General features: G+C 40.2%; 1 protein-coding gene across 2 annotated transcripts; it reads right to left on the reverse strand.

Annotated features, from left to right (window-relative positions):
• Positions 1–6,979: 6,979 nt before the first annotated feature.
• Positions 6,980–26,380, reverse strand: LOC121871020 (cuticle collagen 2C-like). 2 transcript variants are annotated; one of them, XM_042373078.1, is made up of 7 exons: positions 26,230–26,376; positions 24,646–24,660; positions 24,151–24,200; positions 12,347–12,466; positions 11,738–11,985; positions 7,426–7,547; positions 6,980–7,001 (listed from the first exon to the last, which is right to left on the reverse strand). In XM_042373078.1, exons 1-6 carry the CDS (start codon positions 26,342–26,344, stop codon positions 7,523–7,525), a joined length of 573 nt encoding a protein of 190 aa, XP_042229012.1. In that variant the 5' UTR covers positions 26,345–26,376; the 3' UTR covers positions 6,980–7,001; positions 7,426–7,522. The 2 variants fall into 2 exon arrangements, with proteins under 2 accessions (XP_042229012.1, XP_042229015.1); XM_042373081.1 differs by lacking the exon at positions 24,646–24,660 and having other exon boundaries at positions 6,981–7,001; positions 26,230–26,380.
• Positions 26,381–27,668: the final 1,288 nt, after the last annotated feature.

Consider the following 27,668-nt stretch of genomic DNA (forward strand, 5'->3'; position numbering starts at 1 on the left):
ATGCCTTAACATTACTAAGAAACCTTTTTATAGAACTGATTCTAAGCCCACCCATGACAATAAGAATTCTAGTATTAACATTTAAATATATTCTCTCAAATTCCTATACAAATGAAAATCTGGAACGTTAATGTGACATTTAAAAACTCTTGTACTGTAAAACAAATGTTAATTAAGAACTCTCCCAACAATGCAGGCGGCTGCATTTACAAGGTTCCTTGCAAGGAATGTAATATGTTCTACTTAGGCCAGACGGGTAAAGATCTTATAACTAGACTTAAACACCATAAACATAGTGTTAGGACAGGCCAGGCATCCAATGCTCTGTTCATTCATATGAGAGATAATAAGCATTGCATTGACTGGGATAATGCCTCCTCAATATCACTTTGTAATTCAATTGTCAGTAGGAACATTATAGAATCCAGTTTCATTAAACATACCGAATCTGTCAACATGAATTTGAGTAATGGTATGTACAAATTGGATAATTTTTTGATTAAGAAGATTTGTAACCAGGTGAGAAGGTTGGGTCATCTTACCCTATGAGCTGACTACGGACAGCTGCTGTGCTTATAAAGATGGCATGGTCAATTTTTTTGATTAAGAAAATTAGTAGGGTCACTGCCTTATGACCGGAGCATTGTGGGACCCTACTGTCCCCTAAGGACTTGATCTCGCTTCTCCCTATTCTATATATTAGCCTTGTCAAGGATTTCTCCTTAGTCTGTACTCTCTCCTGAAGATGTGAATTACGCAAAAGCGCTTGGGAACTTCGTGTTTTCTTGTTTCCTTGTGGTTATCAGCATGTCTTGGATCACGAGCCCCACAGTGATTTACACACACACACACACACACACATATATATATATATATATATATATATATATATATATATATATATATATATATATATATATATATATATATATATATATATACAGCCAGGATTAGAAACCTCGACCTAGTAGGTCGAGAGTTCGAATCCTGGCTGGTGAGGTCGTTGATTATATGTTCAAGTCCGAGTGTTATATGGACTAAAATGAAGTATATATATATATATATATATATATATATATATATATATATATATATATATATATATATATATATATATATATATTTTATTATGTAGATCCACAATGAAAATGTGGACGATAAGATAAATCTTGATAAAGATGTCTTGAATAAAGACGAAAGCTAAGGTGCTCCATTGTTTCACTTTTCCCTGTGTGAGTTAAAAAAAAAAGATATATATATATATATATATATATATATATATATATATATATATATATATATATATATATATATATATATATATATATATAAATAAATAAACTAAAGAGCCCCACATCACTGGTGTAAGGCCAACAGTTTCTGCTGCCATGTGTCTACAATATTAAAACACTCAACACTCACTTATGTAAGATGTGTTTCTACTTGAACTTGAAATGGGAACGGTAAACACATCTTAGTGTGTGTTAGAAAATCTAAGCACCTCAGCAGCAGCATATTTTTTTATGTCTCTTATCATCTTGATGGTGACCTACATTATCTTTCCCGTGTGTGTGTGTGTGTGTGTGTGTGTGTGTACAGTAAAGAGGATGGTGTAATGCGTCTAGTGTGGCAGGATTATGTTAGTGTTTAGGTGCAGGCACGGCTTGCTTCCTCTCGCTTTCAGCTACCTCAGCTGGCTAGCCCTTGTGGTGAACAGGGAAGCAGCCTTGCTTAAGTCTTCCCCTGCTAGTACACAGCCTAATCACCATCAAGACTGCTTTGTCCCCTCGTAGCAACACACGGTAACTGGGTGCTTCGCGGCCCCAGGATAGACCAGCACGGGATCTTGGAACAGCAGTGGGCCCCAGAGGGATAACTCATAAACCAGCCGGCATGTGGACACGCCCTGGCGCTTACCAACTTCTGCCCCGTTGCCTTGAGGAATAACCTTGGTAGGTATAAGATATGCATACAGAGCTCCAGTAAGATACTAATGGCGGAGTAGGCGGAAGAGGAGACCATCATGGGAACGCAACGACTGCACCGGCAGATGAAGGCAATGCAAGATGGACAGGCTACTAAAGCGAAACCCAACAAACTGGGCTATCAGCAGTCCATTGCAACTCTCCCTCTTCCCAATCGTTGCAGCTACCTGCACCACTGGATCAGGAAAAGGGAGAGCCGAAATGCTTGGTTACAGTCTGCACTATTGCCTCAGCACATAAATCAACCCACATGCACCCATCATCCGGTGCATAATACTTTTCGTCATCATTACAGCCCCTAAACCCCAAAAGTCTTAGACGACGGCGACACACAAGTGGCGACTGGGACAGGCAGATATGACTGCCGGGACTCTATAGTCACAACTCTGCATTTGGGCGGCACAGATAAGATGGTTTGCACTGAGATCTAGGTAGCAGTGCAATCCGGTCCTGTCTGTGCGACTGAGCAGCCCCTTCCAGGACCTACTCTGTAACCCACATGGGGAGAGGACTAGAAAAGGTGCCCTAAACTTAACATGCATAAAAAAACCCCAGTAAGGTGATGCTAATGTGGTCAAAAGATTATCATAATCACAGATCAAAGTAAAAATAAATTATACAACCTCATATGGTCTCTGCATGGAATGTCAGGACCCTTCTGGATGCTGGTACAAATGAGCGCCCTGAAAAAAGAGCCGCTCTTGTGGCAAAAGAGCTATCTAGATAAAACATCGACATAGCAGCCATTAGTGAGTCCCGATTCCCCAGGGTCGACTTACAGAATGGTGTTCCGGCTCTACTTTCTTCTGGAACGGTAAGGCTTTGGCATTCGCCAATCCATCCTACATAGGCGAACTGAATTGCCTGTTGAGGTCAACAAGCGCCTCATGACGTTCCGAATCCCTCTGAATTACTCATGTCATTCCTTCTTCATCAGTGCATACACCTTAACACTGGGTGCAGAGGATGACATCAAGGAGGCCTTTTATGCCGACTTTGACAGTAATAACCCCTATCCCAGATATAATAAGGTTGTGCTCCTAGGTGACTTCAAAGCCCGAATTGGCAGAGATGCCATCAATATGGCAGGGAACCATAGGTGGAAACGGAGTGCAATCTCAACGGCCTACTCCTCCTCAGCAAGTGTGCTGAACTCAACCACATTATCACAAGCAACTTGTTTAGGCAGGCTGACAAGTTCAAGGGTTCTTGGCAACACACAAGATCCAAAGATTGGCATCTTAATGACTACATCATTGTCAGAGAAAAAGATCGCCGAGATATCCTCATCACCCGAGTCATGCATGGCTCAGATCACTGTGACAAACCCTCCCTTCATGTCGCCCCAAAAGGGCGAAGGCAACAAGCCTTCCAGACGAGGTTTTAACACCAAGCAACTGAAGGATCAAGCGGTAGCGGTCATTACAAAAACCTGCAGCAAGATCGTAGGCAAGATCAAAAGAAAACATCAGGATTGGTTTGATGAAAATAACCAGGAATCAGTGTACTAGTTAATGGTAAACGTTCTGCTTTCACTGACTGGCAGAACAACCCTCAGTCTTGAACCAAAGCTGATACCTTCCATGAGAAGAAAGCGACGGCCCAGCATGAATTTCTCAAACTAATAAACGAATGGTAGAAAATGTGCAAGTAAACGCCAAAAAAAAAAAAAATGCAGATCAACACTAGATGCTTGATTTTTCAATTCCACTTAAACAATATCTGGCCCAATTATTGATGGCACGGCCCCCCCTCCGCTCATCCGACAGTAACTCCCTACTTAAAGACGAAGAAGGCACCCGTCAGCACTGGAAAGAGCACGTCTGCTCACTGCTCAACCAAAACATCAATGTGGATGTCTTGACTATCCAGCAGGTCCCACAGCATCCAAAGCTGACTCACCACAGCTATCCTCCCCCCCCCTGGATGAGGTAGCTACTGTCATGAGTTGGCTGGGCCTCCGACAATCCATCCCAAATGTTTGTTTAGGTAGAGATAAGGTACCCAGCCAGCCGATAGTCATCTCATGCCTCAAAACCACATTTTAGCCAGTGGGCTTTAGACCTTAGGTTATAGAAGACCTCCTGTCTAAGTGGATTTAGAACAGGGGCCATACAGTCCTACCAGTGCTACGAGTCTGTGTGTAAATCCCTGAGATTGTTGTTAAGTCCAGCGACAAGTTAACACATCCTGTAAAGGAAGTGATCAATGGTGAGGCCTGTTTGCTACAAGAGCACTCCAGGCCGGCCTAATAGATCTAAAACCATTAATTCACCAGGTTGACAAACTCTCCCTTACAACTTACGTACTGTGGCGTGAATGTGAGTGACTGACCTATCCATGCAAATTATAAGTCCAGTGTATGGAATTGTGCCAAATAAACTTAAGTGCAATGATCTGCCCGTATCTGTGATCCTCTATTATTATTATTACCAAAGATAATGACTATTTGGTGATGACAAAGTATAACCAATAACTTAGATGGATGTTGGAAATTAATGGAATTCATTAAATCATCATTTATCAAGTACACAACGCATTGAATGCCGGAAGAAGAGTGAAATTCTACGTAGTGATACACCATCATCTCCTGGGTGAGTAACCAGTGTGAAGGTATCTGAGTTCTACGGTAAGAAAACCACTTTCCTGCATTTAAAACGTAACACAGATGAAAAATATCAAAGCCACAGGGCCTGATGGTATCCCAGCTGAGGTGTATAAAGGAGGAGGACCTCTGCTTACCAGCAGTCTCCATTATCTCCAGCAAAATGTATGGGAGAAGTAGGAAATCCCCCAAGATCTTAAGGATGCCTCCATTGCAATATTAATAAGAACAAGGGAGACCAGTCAGACTGTGGCAACTGCTGTGGGATCTCGCTGCAGTCCATAGCTGGTAAGATTATCTCCCGAGTCCTCCTAGACAGTCTTCTTCCTGAGGCGGAAAACTTCTTCCCAGTATCTCAATGTGGCTTTAGATCATCTTTGCTGCCCGTCAGATACGGGAAAAGTGCAGAGAACAGTATAATCACTTGTACATGTCCTTCATCGACCTTACTAAGGCATTCGACTCGGGTCAATAGGGAAGCCCCACCAAAATTCATCGCCATTGTGAGTCAATTTCACGGTGGCATAAGCGGCACAATTGTGACAATGGCACCCAGTCTGAGTTCTTCCCTATCCAAATGGGGTAAAACAAGGATGTGTACTGGCACTAACTCTTTTTTCCATTTTCTTGGTTACGTTCCTTACGCATGCCAGTGCCAATTTAGCCAGCGGGGTGGACATCCACTACTGGAGGAAGAGACTTTTCAACATAAGACGACTCAAGTCAGAAACAAAGGTGTCGACTGCTTCTATCACTGTGCAGACGACCTCACCCTCATCACACACACTGAACGCGACCTACAGAAGATCCTGAACACCTACTCAGATGTGTATACACACTTCGGCCTTGAGGTGAATATATGTAAGACTCAGATTCTTTTTCAGCTTGCCCCCTGAATCAGCCATACCTCCAACATCTATCCAGGTTAACGGTACTCTCTAATGTTTCCCACTTTCAGTATCCTGGCTCTCACCTGTCCACCACTGTGGGTATCGATGAAGATATTCAATATCTGATCAGATGTGCATCTCAAGCCTTTGGCTGAATCCATATCTGTGTCTTCACCTGTAGGGAGCCGAAATTATCTACAAAGTTGCACGTATATCGATCAGTGGTCCTCCCACCCATCCTGCATGTCAGCGAGACATGGGTCACATACAGGAAGCACCTCTAGGCACTGAAAAACTTTCACCAACGTAATTTACATTCCATCCTCCAATTTCGCTGTGAAGACAGGAGAACGAATACCAGTATTCTCGCTGACACAAACAGTAGGAGCATCAAGGCGGCTAACATTATCCATGAACAGCTACATTTGGACTAGCCATGTCCCATGGACGACAGTAGAATGCCAAAGCAGCTATTATACAGTCATCTAACGAATGGTAAACGTAATGCCGGTCGGCAATGGAAAGGGTATAAGGATAGTCTGAAGACAAACCTGAAAAAGTGCCAAATTGATCCCTTCACCTGGTAGATGATCACTCCTCACCGTACCGCTTGGAATAGCACCACACGAGGTGTAAATTCTTTCGCGTTAGCCCAACTGCACAACGAGGCAGACAGGGGTGCAGCGCCGGTTAAGACGCTGTAGCTGTCCATCCCACACTAGATGTAGCATCCACACGTGCAACAAATGTTGACGGCCCTGCCGGTCCGTTATCAACCTCTCGAGTCTCCTCAGAACTCACCAACGAAGGTGACATTTCTAATAACTCATATAATTGTATCATAGCTGGATGATCGTCATCCTCGATTCCGAGTGACAGCAAAGAAGTACCCCTTTCTGCACTTCACTCCCACGGAAATTCAAAATACATAGACAATATTTTGCATTATACCACTGAGACATATCCTTTGACACCATCTTATTATAAATCGACATTCCATGAGATTACTTCGACAGACTTGCAGATATTACACGCACGAATCACCATAATGCATAGTCAATCGTAGGTATGATTATGGGTGTTTTACGATTGAAACCCATAAAGCTGTCAAGCATTCTTCTAACAGGACGGCATTCCATTTTCTATAATGTTACCCTGTATATATTGTAATATTATCAGTGTTATTAATATTTGCCCTATTGACTCTTATATTTTTATAAAATGTCTGTACAGACGAACTTTGTCGAATTGTTATGAAGCGTGTCTCGAGTATTGTTTCAATGATATTCCTTTTCGATTCGAATGATACGAATAGTAACTCCGTTCAAAATAAACTGAAAAGTAGTGTGTGTGTGTGTGTGTGTGCAAGAGGTGATATCATAACCCACAGTTGTTTCAACAATGTGAATGAGAATTAATTTAATTACCTAGACCAATTACTTTAAGGAAGATTAATTTAAAGGCCACTGAATAATGTGATTTATTAGTTACCTTGAACATGGTGCGAGGCTTCCACAAAGGCTGCGTGGATAACAGTATACATATACTTATGGTTTATGATGTTGAATTTTATTTATATATCAGAAATATATGATTCATATCCATGAACAAAAACATTATGCAATTATCCTAGTCTATTGGTGTTCCTTACTGGTTAACAATATGATATTAGAGGATTAAATTCTGTATTAATAATAAATCTGAATTATTTACAGTTGACTGTACAGTATAATATAAATAAATAAATAAATAAATAAATAAATATATATATATATATATATATATATATATATATATATATATATATATATATATATATATATATATATATATATATATATATATATATATATATTCAGAGAGAGGGGGGGAGAGAGTCCTTAAAAGTAACTCAAGTCCATCACCATGCAATTAAGTATTATAGTACTGTGTGTAAGTGTCTTACGTCAAACCCAGCGTTGCCCCATCCGGGAGGTCCTGGAGGTCCTTGTGGTCCTCGCTCACCCGGCAGTCCTGGCGCTCCGTCCACACCAGACTCACCTTTAGGGCCCTGCAGTCCCTCGGGACCTGGAGATAGATACAAACACACACATTCTCTCTCTCTCTCTTTATATATATATATATATATATATATATATATATATATATATATATATATATATTAATATTATATATATATATATATATATATATATATATATATATATATATATATATATATATATATATATATTGATAAAATCACACAGGAAAAAGGGAAACAATGGAGCACCTTAGCTTTCGTCTTTATTCAAGACAGCTTCAGATGCAGCTGATTTACAAGGACAGAGATAGGTTTAAGTAAACAGGGTGACCTTACTAAACATGAGGTCAGAACATAAACATGACATCCACTAATCCGCACACCAACACCACCACACACGGAAAGGAGCTTAAAAGAAAGGGCGACGTAACTAGTCATTTTATGTCAGATGTTAGATGTAGGATAGATGATTAGTGGGTCCCATTTTTTTACCTGACTTAACATGACTAGTTACGTCGCCCTTTCTTTTAAGCTCCTTTGCGTGTGTGGTGGTGTTGGTGTGCGGATTAGTGGATGTCATGTTTATGTTCTGACCTCATGTTTGATTTCTTATTTTGTAATATAACAGGTGAGTCATGAGCTCTCGTGTTTATGAATTGTCAGGAAGATTGTTTCAGGACCAATAAAAATTTAAGCGAGTACTGGAACGTTCACTGTACACTGCCTCCCATGTTATGTCATGTCATGAACAAAATATGAGTAACATTTAGACAGATTTAATTTCGTCAACAAGTTACGTCTGTTACGTACTGTTGGAAAGTACTGGGCATGTACTGGTTCCAGGGTGTATCTGCGCCAGCCGGCAGTGTTGGTCAAATCTGGTCTTGAAAGATCTCCGTCACACCGCTCTCTGGCAGTTTGTTCCAAGCGTTTACAATCCTCACTCCGAAAAAGTTTGTCCACGTATGGATACTAGACTGGGTAATGTCCTCTGAGGTCTCTAGGGTGTTTATAGACGTCGATTAAGTCACCCCATGCAGGTGTTCTAATAACACGGGGTAACTGGAGCGTAGTGCAGGCACTACGTTGTCAATCAACTGGCAGTCTCAGCATATCTCGGGGATATGACAGGGTTGCAGTACTCAAACGGAAAGCACCTCACTTTTGAAGAGCGTTACGAGGTACCAGAGCGATCTTCTTATAAATCACTAGCTTAGTCGCTTGATTCGCCTTCTTCTCACAATGGTCCGAGAACTTCAGTTCGTTGTCAGCATACATACCGAGGACTTTTTCACATTTGGTTTCCATTAATGCTGTTTCTTCGCTCTGTTGGGACGTGCGGCATACCTCTTTACCATTGGGACAACCTAGGTGCATCCTCTTGCCTTTCATGGACGGTGAATCTTCACAGCCATTCCTTTGACCACTCCTGAAGCTGACAGAGATCTTTCTATAGTTCTTCACAATCCGTTTGGTTCTTAATTTGCCTAAATAACTTGGCATCATCAGCAAACATTTGCATGGGGAGTGTATAGCTTCAAGCAAGTCATTTATGAAAAAAATAACACACAACAACAACGAGCCCAGTTCACTTCCCTGTGGTACCTCGTGGTTACGGAAAAAGTCTCCGATCTTCGCTAGGACACCCCCAAATTCCGTACCCTTCCAGTTTAATTTTCAACCTTTCCTGGGGTACACTGTCGAAAGCCTTGGGGAAGTCTAGATATATTTTGTCGATATTGCCACCACGTTTCGGGATCTGGATCCACACATCCAGTCCCTTCAGTAACTACCTCAAGCAGGAGCGTCCCGGCATAAAACCGTGCTGGCATTCCTTTAACTAGCTTGTTTCGTAGTAAAAGTTCCATCAAGGAATTACTGATAATGCTCTCTAGTACTTTACATAATATGCTGGTCAAGCTTATAATTATTTGTAGAGTGGTGATCTCATTGTTTGAATATAAGACTCACATATGTCATTTTCCAGTCGCAGGGGCCCTTTTGCTAGTCCATGCCTCAACAGAACAGGATTTTAAGGGGCTCAGCAAACTCGTTGCACAGCTCTCTTAGAGTTCTGGGATGCACGCTATCAGGGCCAGGGCTCTTATGAACCATTTGCTTTGACAATTTGTTTCTAATACACTTCTAGTGTGCGCCAGTGCTGTATCAAACCATCTTTCCTGAAACACAGGGAGATTGTTCGTAGTAGTAGTAGTAGGTAGCAGGCAGCTATCAAACAGGGAGGTACTACTCCTGGGAAGATATTGGAAGCATAATGTGTTGTCTAATGGTAGACCCTGCTGCCATATGGAATCACAAAAATTGTGACCCGGTCCCAGGTTGCTGACCTGACTTTCTGCCTCATTTACACACAGTTCCAGGGTCTCATTTGTTCCTCTTTCTTGAACGTGGTCTATTCTGGGCAGTCCCATTTACACCCAACCCCTATCACTCATATATCCATCCCTATGTTTGAAGCTACAACACAACATATACTGTATATCTTTTCTCACCCTTGATCTGTTTTATTTTTTATATTCTTTTATTCTGCTGTGATATCAGTTGACAATAATATTAAAGCGGGCCTTCGGTTGGGTTCCACTAGACCATCATCAAACTACTGCGGCCTCAAGTGACGTCACCGCGTGTTGCTGGAGGATCGACTTTTTTCACACTTCATTTTTCCAACATACGCGGCTTGAGATCCAATTTTTCGTCTATAGAGCACCATCTATTAACCTCTTCCCCCGATCTTTTACTACTATCTGACCAAACCAGCTTCACCCAAAACTTTTCAAATTTCCAACTCCAACATTTATACCTCTTTCCGTTCTAGGGAAGTCGAGCTATAGGTGTCCACCTATAGCTCGGGCAATGTTGGGTGGATTTAGCATCTTATGTACCGCCGGCAAGGCAGTGGGCTCGTAACACTCGTCTTACCAGTGGTGCCCACCGATTCTGTGTGGATGTCGGTCACACTAGAATAATCTGTTAAAGTACATCCTTCCTTCTTCACCCAACCAAACTGTGGAATGCTCTGCCTTCTTCTGTGTTTCCATCCTCTTACAATCTGTCTCACACCAAAAAGCTGGTTTTCCGGCACCTTCGTGGTGTAGATAGACATAGTTTTTTTCCTCAAATTTTTATTATTATATTTTTTTTCTACTCCTACTTTTACGCCTGGCGAATCTGTATAACAACCATCTTCATGCCCCAAATATGATACGCATCTGAAACTCTTTTTCAGCCATTCAACACTGACATTGCTTGGTTCCTGGACCTGGCATACATCCTTATGTCCTGGTCAGCATTTATCTCAACATATCTTGAATTTCTGATATTATTTCTTAAATTTATCAACCGCTGCATAGTCTCCTTATATAGTTCACTTTACTGATTATGATGTTCAGTGTAGTATTCGCATTCTTGTTTACCAGCAATGATATAGGAGCAAAGAAACTATCCAAGCAGCAACGGTTTCCAACGCCATCAATGGATTCCTCACTCAGAGACCTACGACCCTTGAGCACCAGTATCGGTAACTCTCCTGGAAGATCGTGAAAATTGTGACGTCACCACCATGTGCAGTGCCCAAGCTTGCTCCTTGAACAGTTCCGTGAATACTTGGCAATATCTAGCATTACGTCTGAGTTATATATATATATATATATATATATATATATATATATATATATATATATATATATATATATATATATATATATATATATATATATATATATATATATGTGTGTGTGTGTGTGCAAGTAAATCACTGTAGGTGCGCGTGCTCCAGGTATATGCTGATAACCACAAGGATAAAGAAAACACGAAATTCCCAAGCGCTTTCGTTATTACTCACCCCTGAAGATGTGAATTACACGAAAGCGCTTGGGAACTTATATATATATATATATATATATATATATATATATATATATATATATATATATATATATATATATATATATATATATATATATATATATATAATAACGCTGTATTTCATTATGTAAACCATAAAATAGACAAAAAAAGTCCTAATAACAAAGACAAATTTGAGCAAATACGTCAACATTCTGATCCTCTTAATCAAATCATCCTAAAGTGCTTAATGACAGATACTGCCAAGTAACCAGGAAAGTTGCCCACCACGACTGTACACAACACCACCACACTACCTAACATATCCACCACTTAGCTAATACTTGAGTGTGTTGGAGAAGCGCCTCACCTGGACTCCCAGAATCTCCTCTGTCTCCCTTCTTGCCCAGTGGTCCTCCAGGGCCCCGTTCCCCTGGGGGTCCTGGCCGCCCAGGTCCCTGGGGTTCCGGACATACCATCTCGTCCAGCAGGACCTTCGGGACCGGGCAAACCATTGGGCAACTTGGCTATCACGGTGGCCACCAGGCTAGTCATGTTGCAAGTGCACTCCCCTCGGGGGCCAGGTGGTCCACGTACTTCCCCACTAAAATCCAGCGGCTGTAACAGTCAGAGAAAAATCAATAGACTGACCTGCGTCAGTGTCACTCGTAGTAATTACTGTATATATTGGTGAAAATATATATATAAAACAATGCAAAGTAGACATGATATATATATATATATATATATATATATATATATATATATATATATATATATATATATATATATATATATATATATATATATATATATATATATATATATATATATATATATATATATATATATATATATATATATATATATATATATATATATATATATATATATATATATATATATATATATATATATATATATATATATATATATATATATATATATATATATATATATATTCTCAGAGAGTACTTACAAGATAGTCTTCGCCGTCACCTGAACCGTAATCGGGCATTTCTGAAGAAAAACTTCTGCCTGGGGGTCCTGGAAGGCCCGGGGGCCCTGGAGGACCGGTCACTGAATCCCCTGGGGGACCCTGTGGAGGCGAACAGTACATAATAAGAGAGAGAACCAAACTAGGATCTGGTTAAGAAAGCAACTGGGACAGAACCTCATGTAGTTCACTGTTGAATTAATTTTTGCCCATCTGAATTATATTATATTTAAGAATTTCGTTAACATCTTCTTGATACTCGTATATTATGAAAACTCAAACACTGATCTATAGACTCTACTAAATGTATTCTCAAACGTCAACAAGTAATATAATATGAACACAAAAAAACGAAATAAAAAATCTACCGGTTATTGCTGGCATCTTACAGTCACTGTTACTGCTGGCATCCTACAGTCACTGTTATTGCTGGCATCCTACAGTCACTGTTATTTCTGGCATCCTACAGTCACTGTTATTGCTGGCATCCTACAGTCACTGTTATTACTGGCATCTTACAGTCACTGTTCTTACTGTCATCCTACAGTCACTGTTATTACTGTTATCCTACAGTCACCGATATTGCTGGCATCCTACAGTCACCGTTATTACCAGCATCCTACAGTCACTGTTATTACTGGTATCCTACAGTCACTGTTATTACTGGCATTCTACAGTCACTGTTAGAAATAGGTAAACACTGGTTTGGTAACAGAGTTGTGGATGAATGGAACAAGTTACCAAATAGCAATAGGGTTTGGGTGTAAACGGGACTGCCCAGTATGGGCCAATAGGCCCGCTGCAGTTTCCTCCATTCTTATGTTCTTATGTTCTTATTGCTGGCATCCTACAGTCACTGTTATTGCTGGCATCCTACAGTCACTATTATTGCTGGCATCCTAGTCACTGTTATTATTCGCATCCTACAGTCACTGTTATTGCTGGCATCCTACAGTCACTGTTATTACTTTCATCCTACAGTCACTGTTATCATTCGCATCCTACAGTCACTGTTATTACTTTCATCCTACAGTCACTGTTATTGCTGGCATCCTACAGTCACCGTTATTGCTGGCATCCTACAGTCACTGTCATTACTGGTATCCTACAGTCACTGTTATTACTGGCATTCTACAGTCACTGTTAGAAATAGGTAAACACTGGTTTGGTAACAGAGTAGTGGATGAATGGAACAAGTTACCAAATATCATCATTAACTCGAATCCGCTGGAGAGCTTCAAACATAGGTTGGATGCTTATATGAGCAATAGGGTTTGGGTGTAAATGGGACTGCCCAGTATGGGCAAATAGGCCCGCTGCAGTTTCCTCCATTCTTATGTTCTTATGTTCTTATTGCTGGCATCCTACAGTCACTGTTGTTGCTGGCATCCTACAGTCACTGTTATAGCAGGCATCCTAGTCACTGTTATTATTGACATCCTACAGTCACTGTTATTGCTGGCATCCTACAGTCACTGTTATTGCTGGCATCCTAGTCACTGTTATTATTGACATCCTACAATCACTGTTATTACTGGCATCCTACAGTCACTGTTATTACTGACATCCTACAGTCACTGTTATAACTGTCATCCTACAGTCACCGATATTGCTGGTATCCTGGTCACTGTTATTACCAGCATCCTACAGTCACTGTTATTGCTGGCATCCTAGTCACTGTTATTATTGACATCCTACAATCACTGTTATTACTGGCATCCTGGTCACTGTTATTACTGACATCCTACAGTCACTGTTATAACTGTCATCCTACAGTCACCGTTATTGCTGGTATCCTACAGTCACCGTTATTAGTGGCATCCTAGTCACTGTTATAACTGTCATCCTACAGTCACTGATATTACTGTCATCCTACAGTCACTGATATTACTGACATCCTACAGTCCCTGTTATTGCTGGCATCCTTCAGTCACTGTTATAACTGTCATCCTACAGTCACTGTTATTTCTGGCATCCTACAGTCACTGTTATTACTGTCATCCTACAGTCACTGTTATAACTGTCATCCTACAGTCACTGTTATTTCTGGCATCCTACAGTCACCGTTATTACTGACATCCTACAGTCACTGTTATTACTGTCATCCTTCAGTCACTGTTATAACTGTCATCCTACAGTCACTGTTATTTCTGGCATCCTACAGCCGTTATTACTGACATCCCAGTCACTGTTATTGCTGGCATCCTACAGTCACTGTTATAGCAGGCATCCTAGTCACTGTTATTATTGACATCCACAATGTTGGCATCCTACAGTCACTGTTATTGCTGGCATCCTAGTCACTGTTATTATTGACATCCTACAATCACTGTTATTACTGGCATCCTACAGTCACTGTTATTACTGACATCCTACAGTCACTGTTATTATTGACATCCTACAATCACTGTTATTATCTGGCATCCCAGTCACTGTTATTACCAGCATCCTACAGTCACTGTTATAACTGTCATCCTAAAGTCACCGTTGTTCAACTGGTTACACACTGTTATTACCAGCATCCTACAGTCACTGTTATAACTGTCATCCTACAGTCACCGTTATTGCTGGTATCCTACAGTCACTGTTATTACCAGCATCCTACAGTCACTGTTATAACTGTCATCCTACAGTCACCGTTATTGCTGGTATCCTACAGTCACCGTTATTAGTGGCATCCTAGTCATTGTTATTACTGTCATCCTACAGTCACTGTTATAACTGTCATCCTACAGTCACTGTTATTACTGTCATCCTACAGTCACTGATATTACTGACATCCTACAGTCACTGTTATTGCGGGCATCCTTCAGTCACTGTTATTTCTGGCATCCTACAGTCAATGTACTGACATCCTACAGTCCCTGTTATTGCTGGCATCCTTCAGTCATGTTATAACTGTCAGACTACAGTCACTGTTATTTCTGGCATCCTACAGTCACCGTTATTACTGACATCCCAGTCACTGTTATTGCATCCTACAGTCACTGTTATAGCAGGCATCCTAGGTCACTGTTATTATTGACATCCCACAGTCACTGTTATTGCTGGCATCCTACAGTACTGTTATTGCGCATCCTAGTCACTGTTATTATTGACATCCTACAATCACTGTTACTGGCATCCTACAGTCACTGTTATTACTGACATCCTACAGTCACTGTTATTATTGACATCCTACAATCACTGTTATTACTGGCATCCTACAGTCACTGTTATTACCAGCATCCTACAGTCACTGTTATAACTGTCATCCTACAGTCACCGTTATTGCTGGTATCCTACAGTCACTGTTATTACCAGCATCCTACAGTCACTGTTATAATCTGTCATACTCGTCACCGTTATTGCTGGTATCCTACAGTCACTGTTATTACCAGCATCCTACAGTCACTGTTATAACTGTCATCCACAGTCACCGTTATTGCTGGTATCCTACAGTCCTGTTATTCAGCATCCTACAGTCACTGTTATAACTGTCATCCTACAGTCACCGTTATTGCTGGTATCCTACAGTCACCGTTATTAGTGGCATCCTAGTCACTGTTATTACTGTCATCCTACAGTCACTGTTATAACTGTCATCCTACAGTCACTGTTATTACTGTCATCCTACAGTCACTGATATTACTGACATCCTACAGTCACTGTTATTGCTGGCATCCTTCAGTCACTGTTATTTCTGGCATCCTACAGTCACCGTTATTACTGACATCCTACAGTCCCTGTTATTGCTGGCATCCTTCAGTCACTGTTATAACTGTCATCCTACAGTCACTGTTATTTCTGGCATCCTACAGTCACCGTTATTACTGACATCCTACAGTCACTGTTATAACTGTCATCCTACAGTCACTGTTATTGCTGGCATCCTTCAGTCACTGTTATTACTGACATCCTACAGTCACTGTTATTACTGTCATCCTTCAGTCACTGTTATAACTGTCATCCTACAGTCACTGTTATTTCTGGCATCCTACAGTCACCGTTATTCAGACATCCTTCAGTCCTGTTATAACTGTCATCCTACAGTCACTGTTATTGCTGGCATCCTTCAGTCACTGTTATTACTGACATCCTACAGTCACTGTTATTACTGTCATCCTTCAGTCACTGTTATAACTGTCATCCTACAGTCACTGTTATTTCTGGCATCCTACAGTCACCGTTATTACTGACATCCTACAGTCACTGTTATTTCTGGCATCCTACAGTCACCGTTATTACTGACATCCTACAGTCACTGTTATACTGTCATCCTTCAGTCCTGTTATAACTGTCATCCTACAGTCACTGTTATTTCTGGCATCCTACAGTCACCGTTATTACTGACATCCTACAGTCACTGTTATTACTGGTATCCTACAATCACTGTTATTGCTGGCATCCTACAGTCACTGTTATTTCTGGCATCCTACAGTCACTGTTATTACTGTCATCCTACAGTCACTGTTATAACTGTCATCCTACAGTCACTGTTATTTCTGGCATCCTACAGTCACCGTTATTACTGACATCCTACAGTCACTGTTATTACTGTCATCCTTCAGTCACTGTTATAACTGTCATCCTACAGTCACTGTTATTTCTGGCATCCTACAGTCACCGTTATTACTGACATCCTACAGTCACTGTTATTACTGGTATCCTACAATCACTGTTATTGCTGGCATCCTACAGTTACTGTTATTACTGGCATCCTACAGTCACTATTCTTACTGGCATCCTACAGTCACTGTTATAACTGTCATCCTACAGTCACTGTTGGCTGCTGGTATCCTACAGTCACTGTTATAACTGTCATCCTACAGTCACTGTTATTGCTGGTATCCTACAGTCACTGTTATTACTATAGTCCTACAGTTACTGTTATTACTGGCATCCTACAGTCACTAATCTTATTGGCATCCTACAGTCACTGTTATTGCTGGTATCCTAAAGTCACTGTTATTACCAGCATCCTACAGTCACTGTTATAACTGTCATCCTACAGTCACCGTTATTGCTGGTATCCTACAGTCACTGTTATTACTGTCATCCTACAGTCACTGTTATAACTGTCATCCTACAGTCACTGTTATTACTGTCATCCTACAGTCACTGTTATAACTGTCATCCTACAGTCACTGTTATAGCAGGCATCCTAGTCACTGTTATTACTGGCATCCTACAGTCACTGTTATTACTGACATCCTACAGTCCCTGTTATTTCTGGTATCCTACAATCACTGTTATTGCTGGCATCCTAAAGTCCCTGTTATTGCTGGCATCCTACAGTCACTGTTATTACTGTCATCCTTCAGTCACCGTTATTACTGACATCCTACAGTCACTGTTATTACTGGTATCCTACAATCACTGTTATTGCTGGCATCCTAAAGTCCCTGTTATTGCTGACATCATACAGTCACTGTTATTACTATAGTCCTACAGTTACTGTTATTACTGGCATCCTACAGTCACTGTTATTACTGGCATCCTACACTCACTGTTATTGCTGGCATAATAGTCACTGTTATTATTGGCATCTTACAGCCACCGTTATTGCTGGCATCCTATAGTCACCGTTATTACTGGCATCCTACAGTCACTGTTTTGATTGACATCCTATAGTCACTGTTATTGCTGGCATCCTACAGTCACTGTTATTGCTGGCATCCTACAGTAACAAGGACTATAGGATGATCCAGTAGTAAGAAGGACTATAGGATGATCCAGTAGTAACAAGGACTATAGGATGACCCAGTAGTAACAAGGACTATAGAATGATCCAGTAGTAAGAAGGACTATAGGATGACCCAGTAGTAACAAGGACTATAGAATGATCGAGTAGTAACAAGGACTATAGGATGACCCAGTAGTAAGAAGGACTATAGGATGACCCAGTAGTAACAAGGACTATAGAATGATCCAGTAGTAACAAGGACTATAGGATGACCCAGTAGTAACAAGGACTATAGAATGATCCAGTAGTAAGAAGGACTATAGAATGATCCAGTAGTAACAAGGACTATAGGATGACCCAGTAGTAACAAGGACTATAGAATGATCCAGTAGTAAGAAGGACTATAGGATGACCCAGTAGTAACAAGGACTATAGGATGACCCAGTAGTAACAAGGACTATAGGACTATAGGATGACCCAGTAGTAAGAAGGACTATAGGATGACCCAGTAGTAACAAGGACTATAGAATGATCCAGTAGTAAGAAGGACTATAGGATGACCCAGTAGTAACAAGGACTATAGGATGATCCAGTAGTAAGAAGGACTATAGGATGACCTAGTAACAAGGACTATAGAATGATCCAGTAGTAAGAAGGACTAGGATGAATCTTAGTAGTAACAAGGACTATAGTATTATCCAGTAGTAAGAAGGACTATAGGATGATCCAGTAGTAACAAGGACTATAGGATGACCCAGTAGTAAGAAGGACTATAGGATGACCCAGTAGTAACAAGGACTATAGAATGATCCAGTAGTAAGAAGTTACCATAGACATTCTAGTAGTAACAAGGACTATAGGATGATCCAGTAAAAGTAGTAACAAGGACTATAGGACACCTATAGTAAGAAGGACTATATAGGATGACCTAGCAGTAACAAGGACTATAGAATGATCCAGCAGTAGTAAAGAAGGACGATAGGATGACCTTAAAGTAGTAACAAGGACTATAGAATGACCAGTGTAAGAAGGACTATAGGATGACCCAGTAGTAAAAAAGGACTATAGGATGACCCCAGTAGTAACAAGGACTATAGAATGATCCAGTAGTAAGAAGGACTATAGGATGACCCAGTAGTAACAAGGACTATATAGAATGATCCAGTAGTAAGAAGGACTATAGGATGACCCAGTAGTAACAAGGACTATAGGATGATCCAGTGTAAGAAGGACTATAGGATGATCCAGTAGTAAATAGTGACTATAGGATGACCCAGTAGTAACAAGGATGACCCAGTAGTAACAAGGACTAGACACCCAGTAGTAACAAGGACTATAGAATGATCCAGTAGTAAGAAGGACTATAGGATGATCCAGTAACAAGGACTATAGGATGACCCAGTAGTAACAAGGACTATAGGATGACCCAGTAGTAACAAGGAATTATAGGATGACCCAGTAGTGTCAAGGACTATAGGATGAACCCAGTAGTAAATAAGGACTATAGGATGAGACCTAGTAGTAACAAGGACTATAGGAGACCCAGTAGTAATAAGGACTATAGGATGATCCAGTAAGAAGGACTATAGGATGACCCAGTAGTAACAAGGACTACAGGATGATCCAGTAGTAAGAAGGACTATAGTACGATCCAGTAGTAACAAGGACTATAGGATGACCCAGTAGTAACAAGGACTATAGAATGATCCAGTAGTAACAAGGGACTATAGGATGACCCAGTAGTAACAAGGACTATAGGATGACCCAGTAGTAAGAAGGACTATAGGATTAATCCAGTAGTAACAAGTGACTATAGGATGACCCAGTAGTAACAAGGACTATAGGATGACCCAGTATTAACAAGGACTGGTATACCCAGTAGTAACAAGGACTATAGGATGACCAAGTAGTAACAAGGACTATAGGATGACCCAGTAGCAAGTCAAGGACCAGGATGACCCAGTAGTAACAAGGACTATAGATGACCCAGTAGTAACAAGGACTATAGGATGACCCAGTAGTAACAAGGACTGTAGTGATGATCCAGTAGTAGAAGGACTATAGGATGACCTTAGCAGTAACAAGGGACTATAGGATGAATTCTTGTGTAGTAACAAGGACTATAGGATGATCCAGTAGTAAGAAGGACTATAGGATGACCCAGTAGTAAATAAGGACTATAGGATGACCCAGTAGTGTACAAGGACTATAGGATGATCCAGTAGTAAGAAGGACCATAGGATGATCCCAGTAGTAGCAAAGGACTATAGGATGACCCAGTAGTAACAAGTGACTATAGAATTATCCGCAGTAACAAGGACCAGGATGACCCAGTGAGTAACAAGGAATTGTAGAACGATCCAGTAGTAAGAAGGACTATAGGATGATCCAGTAGTAACAAGGACTATAGGATGACCCAGTAGTAACAAGGACTGTAGGATGACCCAGTAGTAACAAGGACTATAGGATGACCCAGTAGTAACAAGGAATTATAGGGATGACCCAGTAGTAAATAAGGACTATAGGATGACCCTGTAGTAACAAGGACTATAGATGACCAGTAGTAACAAGGGGACTATAGGATGACCTAGTAGTAACAAGGATTTATAGGATGACCCAGTAGTAACAAGGACTATAGGATGATCCAGTAGTAAGAAGGACTATAGGATGACCCAGTAGTAACAAGGACTTTAGGATGATCCAGTAGTAAGAAGGACTATAGGATGACCCAGTAGTAACAAGGACTATAGATGACCCAGTAGTAACAAGGCGACTATAGGATGATCCAGTAGTAAGAAGGACCATAGGATGACCCAGTAAATGCTAGAATTATAGATGACCTAGTAGTAACAAGGACTATAGGATGATCCAGTAGTAAGAAGGACTATAGGATGACCTAGTAGCACAAGGACTATAGGATGATCCAGCAGGCATGGACCAGGATGACCCAGTAACAAGGACTATAGGATGACCCAGTAGTAACAAGGACTATGACGATCCAGCAGTAAGAAGGACTATAGGATGACCCAGTAGTAACAAGGGACTATAGGATGACCCAGTAGTAACAAGGACTATAGGATGATCCAGTAGTAAGAAGGACTATATAGGATGATCCAGCAGTGAAGAAAGGAATTATGGAGATTTAATCTAGTAGTAACATGACCATAGAATGGATCCAGTAGTAAGAAGGACTATAGGATGATCCAGTAGTAACAAGACTAGTAGAATGGTCCAGTAGTAAGAAGGACTATAGGATGACCCAGTAGTAAATATGACTATATAGAATGATCCAGTAGTAAGAAGGACTATAGGATGACCTAGTAACAAGGACTATAGGACATCAGTAGTAAGAAGGACTATATAGGATGACCCAGTAGGCCAAGGACTATAGAATGATCCAGTAGTAAGAAGGACTATAGGATATAGTAACAAGGACTATAGGATGATCCAGTAGTGCTAAAGGACTATGCAGGATGACCCAGTAGTAACAAGGACTATAATGATCCAGTAGTAAGAAGGACTATAGGATGACCCAGTAGTAACAAGGACTATAGAATGATCCAGTAGTAAGAAGGACTATAGGATGACCCATAGTAAGAAGGACTATAGGATGACCTAGTAACAAGGACTATAGGATGATCCAGTAGTAACAAGGACTATAGGATGATCCAGTAGTAAGAAGGACTATAGGATGACCCAGTAGTAAGAAGGACTATAGGATGACCCAGTAGTAAGAAGGACGATAGGATGATCCAGTGGTAAGAAGGACTATAGGATGACCCAGTAGTAACAAGGACTATAGGATGACCCAGTAGTAACAAGGACTATAGGATGACCCAGTAGTAAGAAGGACTATAGGATGATCCAGTAGTAACAAGGACTATAGGATGACCCAGTAGTAAGAAGGACGATAGGAAGATCCAGTGGTAAGAAGGACTATAGGATGACCCAGAAAACAAGGACTATAGGATGACCTAGTAACAAGGACTATAGGATGACCCAGTAGTAAGCAAGAAGGACTATAGGATGACCCAGTAACAAGGACTATGGATGACCCAGTAGTAAGAAGGACTATAGGATGACCTAGTAGTAACAAAGGGACTATAGAATGATCCAGTAGTAAGAAGGACTATAGGGATGATCTAGTAGTAACAAGGACTATAGGACACCCAGTAGTAACAAGGACTATAGGATGATCCAGTAGTAACAAGGACTATAGGATGACCCAGTAGTAACAAGGACTATAGGATGACCCAGTAGTAACAAGGACTATAGGATGACCTAGTAGTAACAAGGACTATAGGATGACCCAGTAGTAAAGGACTACAGGAATGATCCAGTAGTAACAAGGACTATAGGATGACCCAGTAGTAAGAAGGACGATAGGATCCAGTGGTAAGAAGGACTATAGATGACCCAGTAGTAATAAGGACTAGATGATCTAGTAATAAGGATTATAGATGACCAGTAGTAAATAAGGATTATAGACACCAGTAGTAAGAGCGATCACAGGATGATCCAGTGGTAAGAAGGACTATAGATGACCCAGTAGTAACAGACCATAGGATGACCCAGTAGTAATAGATTGAGATTTAATTCAGTAGTAAATAGGGACTAAGAGGATGACCCAGTAGCAACAAGGAATAAGAGGTTGACCCAGTACTAAGGATCTATACGATGATCTTTAGTAGTAACAAGGACTATAGGGTAACCCAGTAGTAATAAGTCGTAATTATTACTGGGTCATCCAATAGTCCTTATCAGCTGGTCAGCCACTAGTCCTGTTACTACTCATCGTATAGTCGTAATATTACTGGGTCATCCAATAGTCCTTGTACTGCTGGTCAGCCAATAGTCCTTGCTATTACTGGGTCATATAGTCGTATATTACTGGGTCATCCAATAGTCCTTGTTACTGCTGGTCAGCCAATAGTCCTTGTTACTATCATCCAATAGTCCTTGTTACTATTGGGTCATCGTATAGTCGTAATTATTACTGGGTCATCCAATAGTCCTTGTTACTGCTGGTCAGCCACTAGTCCTTGTTACTACTGGGTCATCGTATAGTCGTAATTATTACTGGGTCATCCAATAGTCCTTGTTACTGCTGGTCAGCCAATAGTCCTTGCTACTACTGGGTCATCCTATAGTCGTGTTACTGCTGGCCATCCAATAGTCCTTGTTACTACTGGGTCATCCAATAGTCCTTGTTACTGCTGGCCATCCAATAGTCCTTGGTACTACTGGGTCATCCTACATTCAATATTAACCTGTATTTGCAGTTTTCATTGCCCGGTCTAATAGTTCAATTAATTCTATCTCTCTCTACTCCAACTTTTTACACTGTTACCAAATCCTAAAACAATTGCTAATCCTGCCTCAGCATGCTGTCCCCTTGAAATAAATGGTAGTCCTGCCACACTTTAAAATAAATGGTAATCCTCTTATACTTTAATATCATTGATGAACTTCTCACACAAAAATAACTGATAATTATCAGGATGGAGCAGGATTATAATCCTGCCCCATTCTATACCTCTGTGTATAATGACTACATTTACTGTTATGTTCATTTACAGTAAATCCTCTAAACTAACCCTACAAATATTTTATACTTAATCCTGACCTCCAGAGGCACCAATCCATATCAATTCTGCTCCTCTCTTTTACAAATTCCTCTCAGTCCATGCTTCGCTTTGTTAGTAATCCCTATTCATCCTTCGTCATATTAGTATTCCCTATTAATCCTCCTTCGCCATGTTAGTGATCCATTTTCATCCTTCTTCGTCATATTAGTATTCCCTAGTAATCCTCCTTCGTCACGTTAGTAATCCATATCAATCCTCCATCATCATGATAGCAATCCTTATTAATCCTCCATTGCCATGTTACTATCCTAATTAACGTGACTTGTACTCTTATTATTACGACTAATTTTCCTCGTCCACCCTCTAATGCTTAACCTCAGTCAGTCCTCAACTACTGTGGCCAATTTTGCTTTCATTAATTCTGCCTTGCGATTTTTAAGTCGATTAAGTCAGTTATTCTACAACGTAATTTTAAATTTGTTAAATATGATGGAGAAGAGCATATAGTTGCAGCAGTTCCTATAGTTACTCACCCTGGGTCCTGAGTCGCCTTTCTCGCCCTTCGATCCTTGTAAGGGATAGTCTGTAAGGACAATGAAATAATGTCTTTTAATGAAATAGTGGAATATGAACTAAACAAAATGCCTATTCTCCCCATTATTTTTACGCAAGTGATGAAAAAGTTTTTGTTAAACTGCTCATTTTTAAATGTTCATATACTTTACGATCATTTTCTTTCTGGTTTATTTTCTTTGTACTGTGTGATGGAGTATTTATGAAAACCTTTGGATCTTTCTGCGTTCTTTTACCGAGATTAAGCTGTTATTTGGCTCAGATATGGAGGATGATTAAGAATTATATGACTTACCACCAAAAAGGACCAATCTCGTATTATCCATGACATGCAATATAAGGCAATAAAGATGAATAAAACAAAGTATTTGGATATATTCTAGCTCCAAGGCCCTTAGCTGTCCTCCTGCATGACAGGGTAGACCTAACCTTATTATACACACAAGTTTCCTCACCTTTCCTTTTCCTGCCTGGATGCGTGAAAAAAATATGTTTTAATTGGACTGACTACCATCATAAAATATCTGCTCTAAATATAATGATTTACGTAGTTGTTATATACTATATTAAGATAAATTTACTAAATTTTATTAGTGCATTCTTCAAGAAAAGACAGTGAATATAATCAATGATTTTACACATACATGACACACAGTAAGTGTGGGGGTCTTGGACATGACTGGAAGATGTATTATTTCATGCATTTATATTTAATCCCCAAAAGTATAGAACTAATATAACGAAAACTTAAAATATGAACCTTGATGTGATCTCAAATACAGAAGTTATCAACCAGTTTTTTCTTACTTTGATGTACATATATAATTAAAAAAAAAAAGTGTTTGTTTGCCTAGTACTGCATACTCTGTACACCATCACTACACAACACTGTCCTCCCCAACACCTCGACAGTCTCTTCGTGTAAATTCAGGCTGACTTCTCTGATGTATTTACACCTTTCGTTTAAAATTTTTTATTTTTTATTTTATAATTTCTTAAGCACAGTCCCCTTAACCCCTATCACTTCCACACCATCATCATCACTCTACTATGATTTCTACCAACACCACCACCAACACCATCACCACCATCATCATCAACACTACGATCCCCACCGCCATCATCAACGCGACCACCTCCATCATCATCACTACCACTATCCCCAGTGTTTTTTTGTTTTGTTTTTACAGAAAATTTGCAAAAATACCTGTGACTTTCGGTGTTACTTTCCTCAATATTCGAAATAGAGTACCACACGCAGATAGAAATAAAAGCCATACTTAGCTATGGTACAAATAAACTACAGTCAGCATCAGGAAACACTAGAAAAACCTGGAGTATCATCAACTCTTTCCAAAACATGAACACACAACCAATCAACCTACGGCTCCCCACTCAGCTTTTATGATAAATGATACAGTTGTAACGGAACCCTCCCTCATTACTAACCACTTCAATGATTACTTTATCAATGTTGGCAGAAGTCTTGCAGCAAGAATCTCTGATCACCAAGAGGAATTTAAAGCCTACCTGTATAACAGACAGCAAAATGAGATGTCCTTGTCTTCAGTGACGGCAAATGAATTATTGACCATCATAAAAATGTTCAAAGATGCAGCAGCAGGCGACGACATCATTAAGAAATTGGCTTCCCTGTTACTACCTGTTTTCATACACATTTGTAACTATTCCTTCTCTAGTGGTGTCTCCACTCTTTATGTCTTTCCTGATAAACTGAAAATTGCTAAAGTTCACCTAGCATATAAAAAATCTGTTGATAAAGGTCTATTCAAGAATTACCTCCCAGCCTTAAGTAAGGCTGGACCATACCATCCTACTGTCAAAGCTTCAACATTACGGTGTTAGGAGCTTATCCTACAAACGGTTTACCTCGTATCTGTGTAACAGGAAGCAACACTGTTCCTTCATCTACCCACTGTTCCTTCACCTATCCCATTCTTCTTTCTCCTACCCCACTGTTATTCCGCTCACCCTTCTATAAAACTCCGAAAAGGTTCCGGTGCATTACAGCAACCTACCTGGTAGTGGCGGCGGAGGCAGCGGAGGCAAGGGTGGGGGTGGCGGCATGCCATCCAGGTCCTCATCTCCTGAGCCTTCAAATGGCGGTAGCGGAGACTCTAGGTCGTTCTCCATATCAGCCTGGGGAAGGAGACCTTGGTTAGAAAACGAACCACGACATTATCACTTGCGCTGGACCGCCTCAAGGAAAATGTAGTAAATATTGACATTTCTCGACTGACACTTTCTTGTTCATAACATGTTGTGTCACCAAGAAAGATGGTTAATATTTTTATAATTCTGGTTACCTATGTGTGTGTCGGTATGTGTTCTCGATTTGGTGGTTGGGTTTAATGTTAGCGATTTTAAATGTTTTAAATGTTTAGTGTACTGCTATATAATGTTATTATTTCCGATATTGTTAAATGATGCTATATGTAATGTAATGTTTAAGACAAGCAAATGTGTTAAAAATAAGTGACACTAACGTAGAGGACTAGCCACATTAAATTCCACACTAAATAGTGGTACCCTGTACAGTAGGTTGGGATCCCTCAGTCAGGCTGCCAGTGAGTGAGTTGACGCGGCCGGTGTAGCAGTTACATAAGAACATAAGAACATAAGAATGGAGGAAACTGCAGCGGGCCTATTGACCCATACTGGGCAGTCCCGTTTATACCCAACCCCTATTGCTCATATAAGCATCCAACCTATGTTTGAAGCTATCCAGCATATTCAAGTTAATGATGATATTTGGCAACTTGTTCCATTCATCCACTACTGTGTTTCCAAACCAGTGTTTACCTATTTCACGCCGAAATTAAATTTGTCTAATTTAAAACCATGGATAGTTTGAGTACCTTTGTAATGTCCCCTTTGTTTAACCCTGACTTCCATTTATACACCTCTATCATGTCGCCCCTCACTCTACGTCTCTCGAGGGAGTGCAAATTAAGATGCTTTAACCTGTCTCTGTATTCAAGGCTCCTAATGCCCGGGATTAGTCTTGTCATTCTCCTCTGGATTCTTTCCAAGGCTTCTATATCCATTCTGTAATACGGTGACCAGAACTGAACTGCGTAATCCAGGTGAGGTTTCACAAGCGCTAGATATAATTTTAAGATGACCTCGCTAGTCTTGTAACTAACACTTCTTTGTATGAACCCAAGTACTTTATTAGCCTTGTTACGAACAAAAACACATTGTTTACTTGGCTTAAGATTCCTACTTATCATTACTCCTAAATCTCTCTCGCAGTCGGATTCCACAATGGCATCGTTGTTCATCTGGTAACTGGTTTCCCTGTTTACATCTCCTATACTGAGTACTTTACATTTGTCCACATTTAATTTCATCTGCCATTTTTCCGACCATTCGAAAATCTTTTTTTAGATCTTCTTGTAGTTTTGCAGAGTCCTCGTCAGATTTAATTACACGTCCTATTTAGTGTCATCAGCAA

The sequence above is a fragment of the Homarus americanus genome, unplaced genomic scaffold (genome assembly GCF_018991925.1).
Source record: "Homarus americanus isolate GMGI-L3 unplaced genomic scaffold, GMGI_Hamer_2.0 scaffold32583, whole genome shotgun sequence".
Lineage (NCBI taxonomy): Eukaryota > Metazoa > Arthropoda > Malacostraca > Decapoda > Nephropidae > Homarus > Homarus americanus.

Coding starts and splice junctions, on each gene's coding strand:
- LOC121871020 (XM_042373078.1), bottom strand. CDS start 26,344: ATGGAGAACGACCTAGAGTCTCCGCTACCGCCATTTGAAGGCTCAGGA. Junction 11,986..12,346: donor GTGACGGCGAAGACTATCTT/GTAAGTACTCTC, acceptor TGACTGTTACAG/CCGCTGGATTTTAGTGGGGA. Junction 7,548..11,737: donor AGGAGATTCTGGGAGTCCAG/GTGAGGCGCTTC, acceptor ATCTATCTCCAG/GTCCCGAGGGACTGCAGGGC.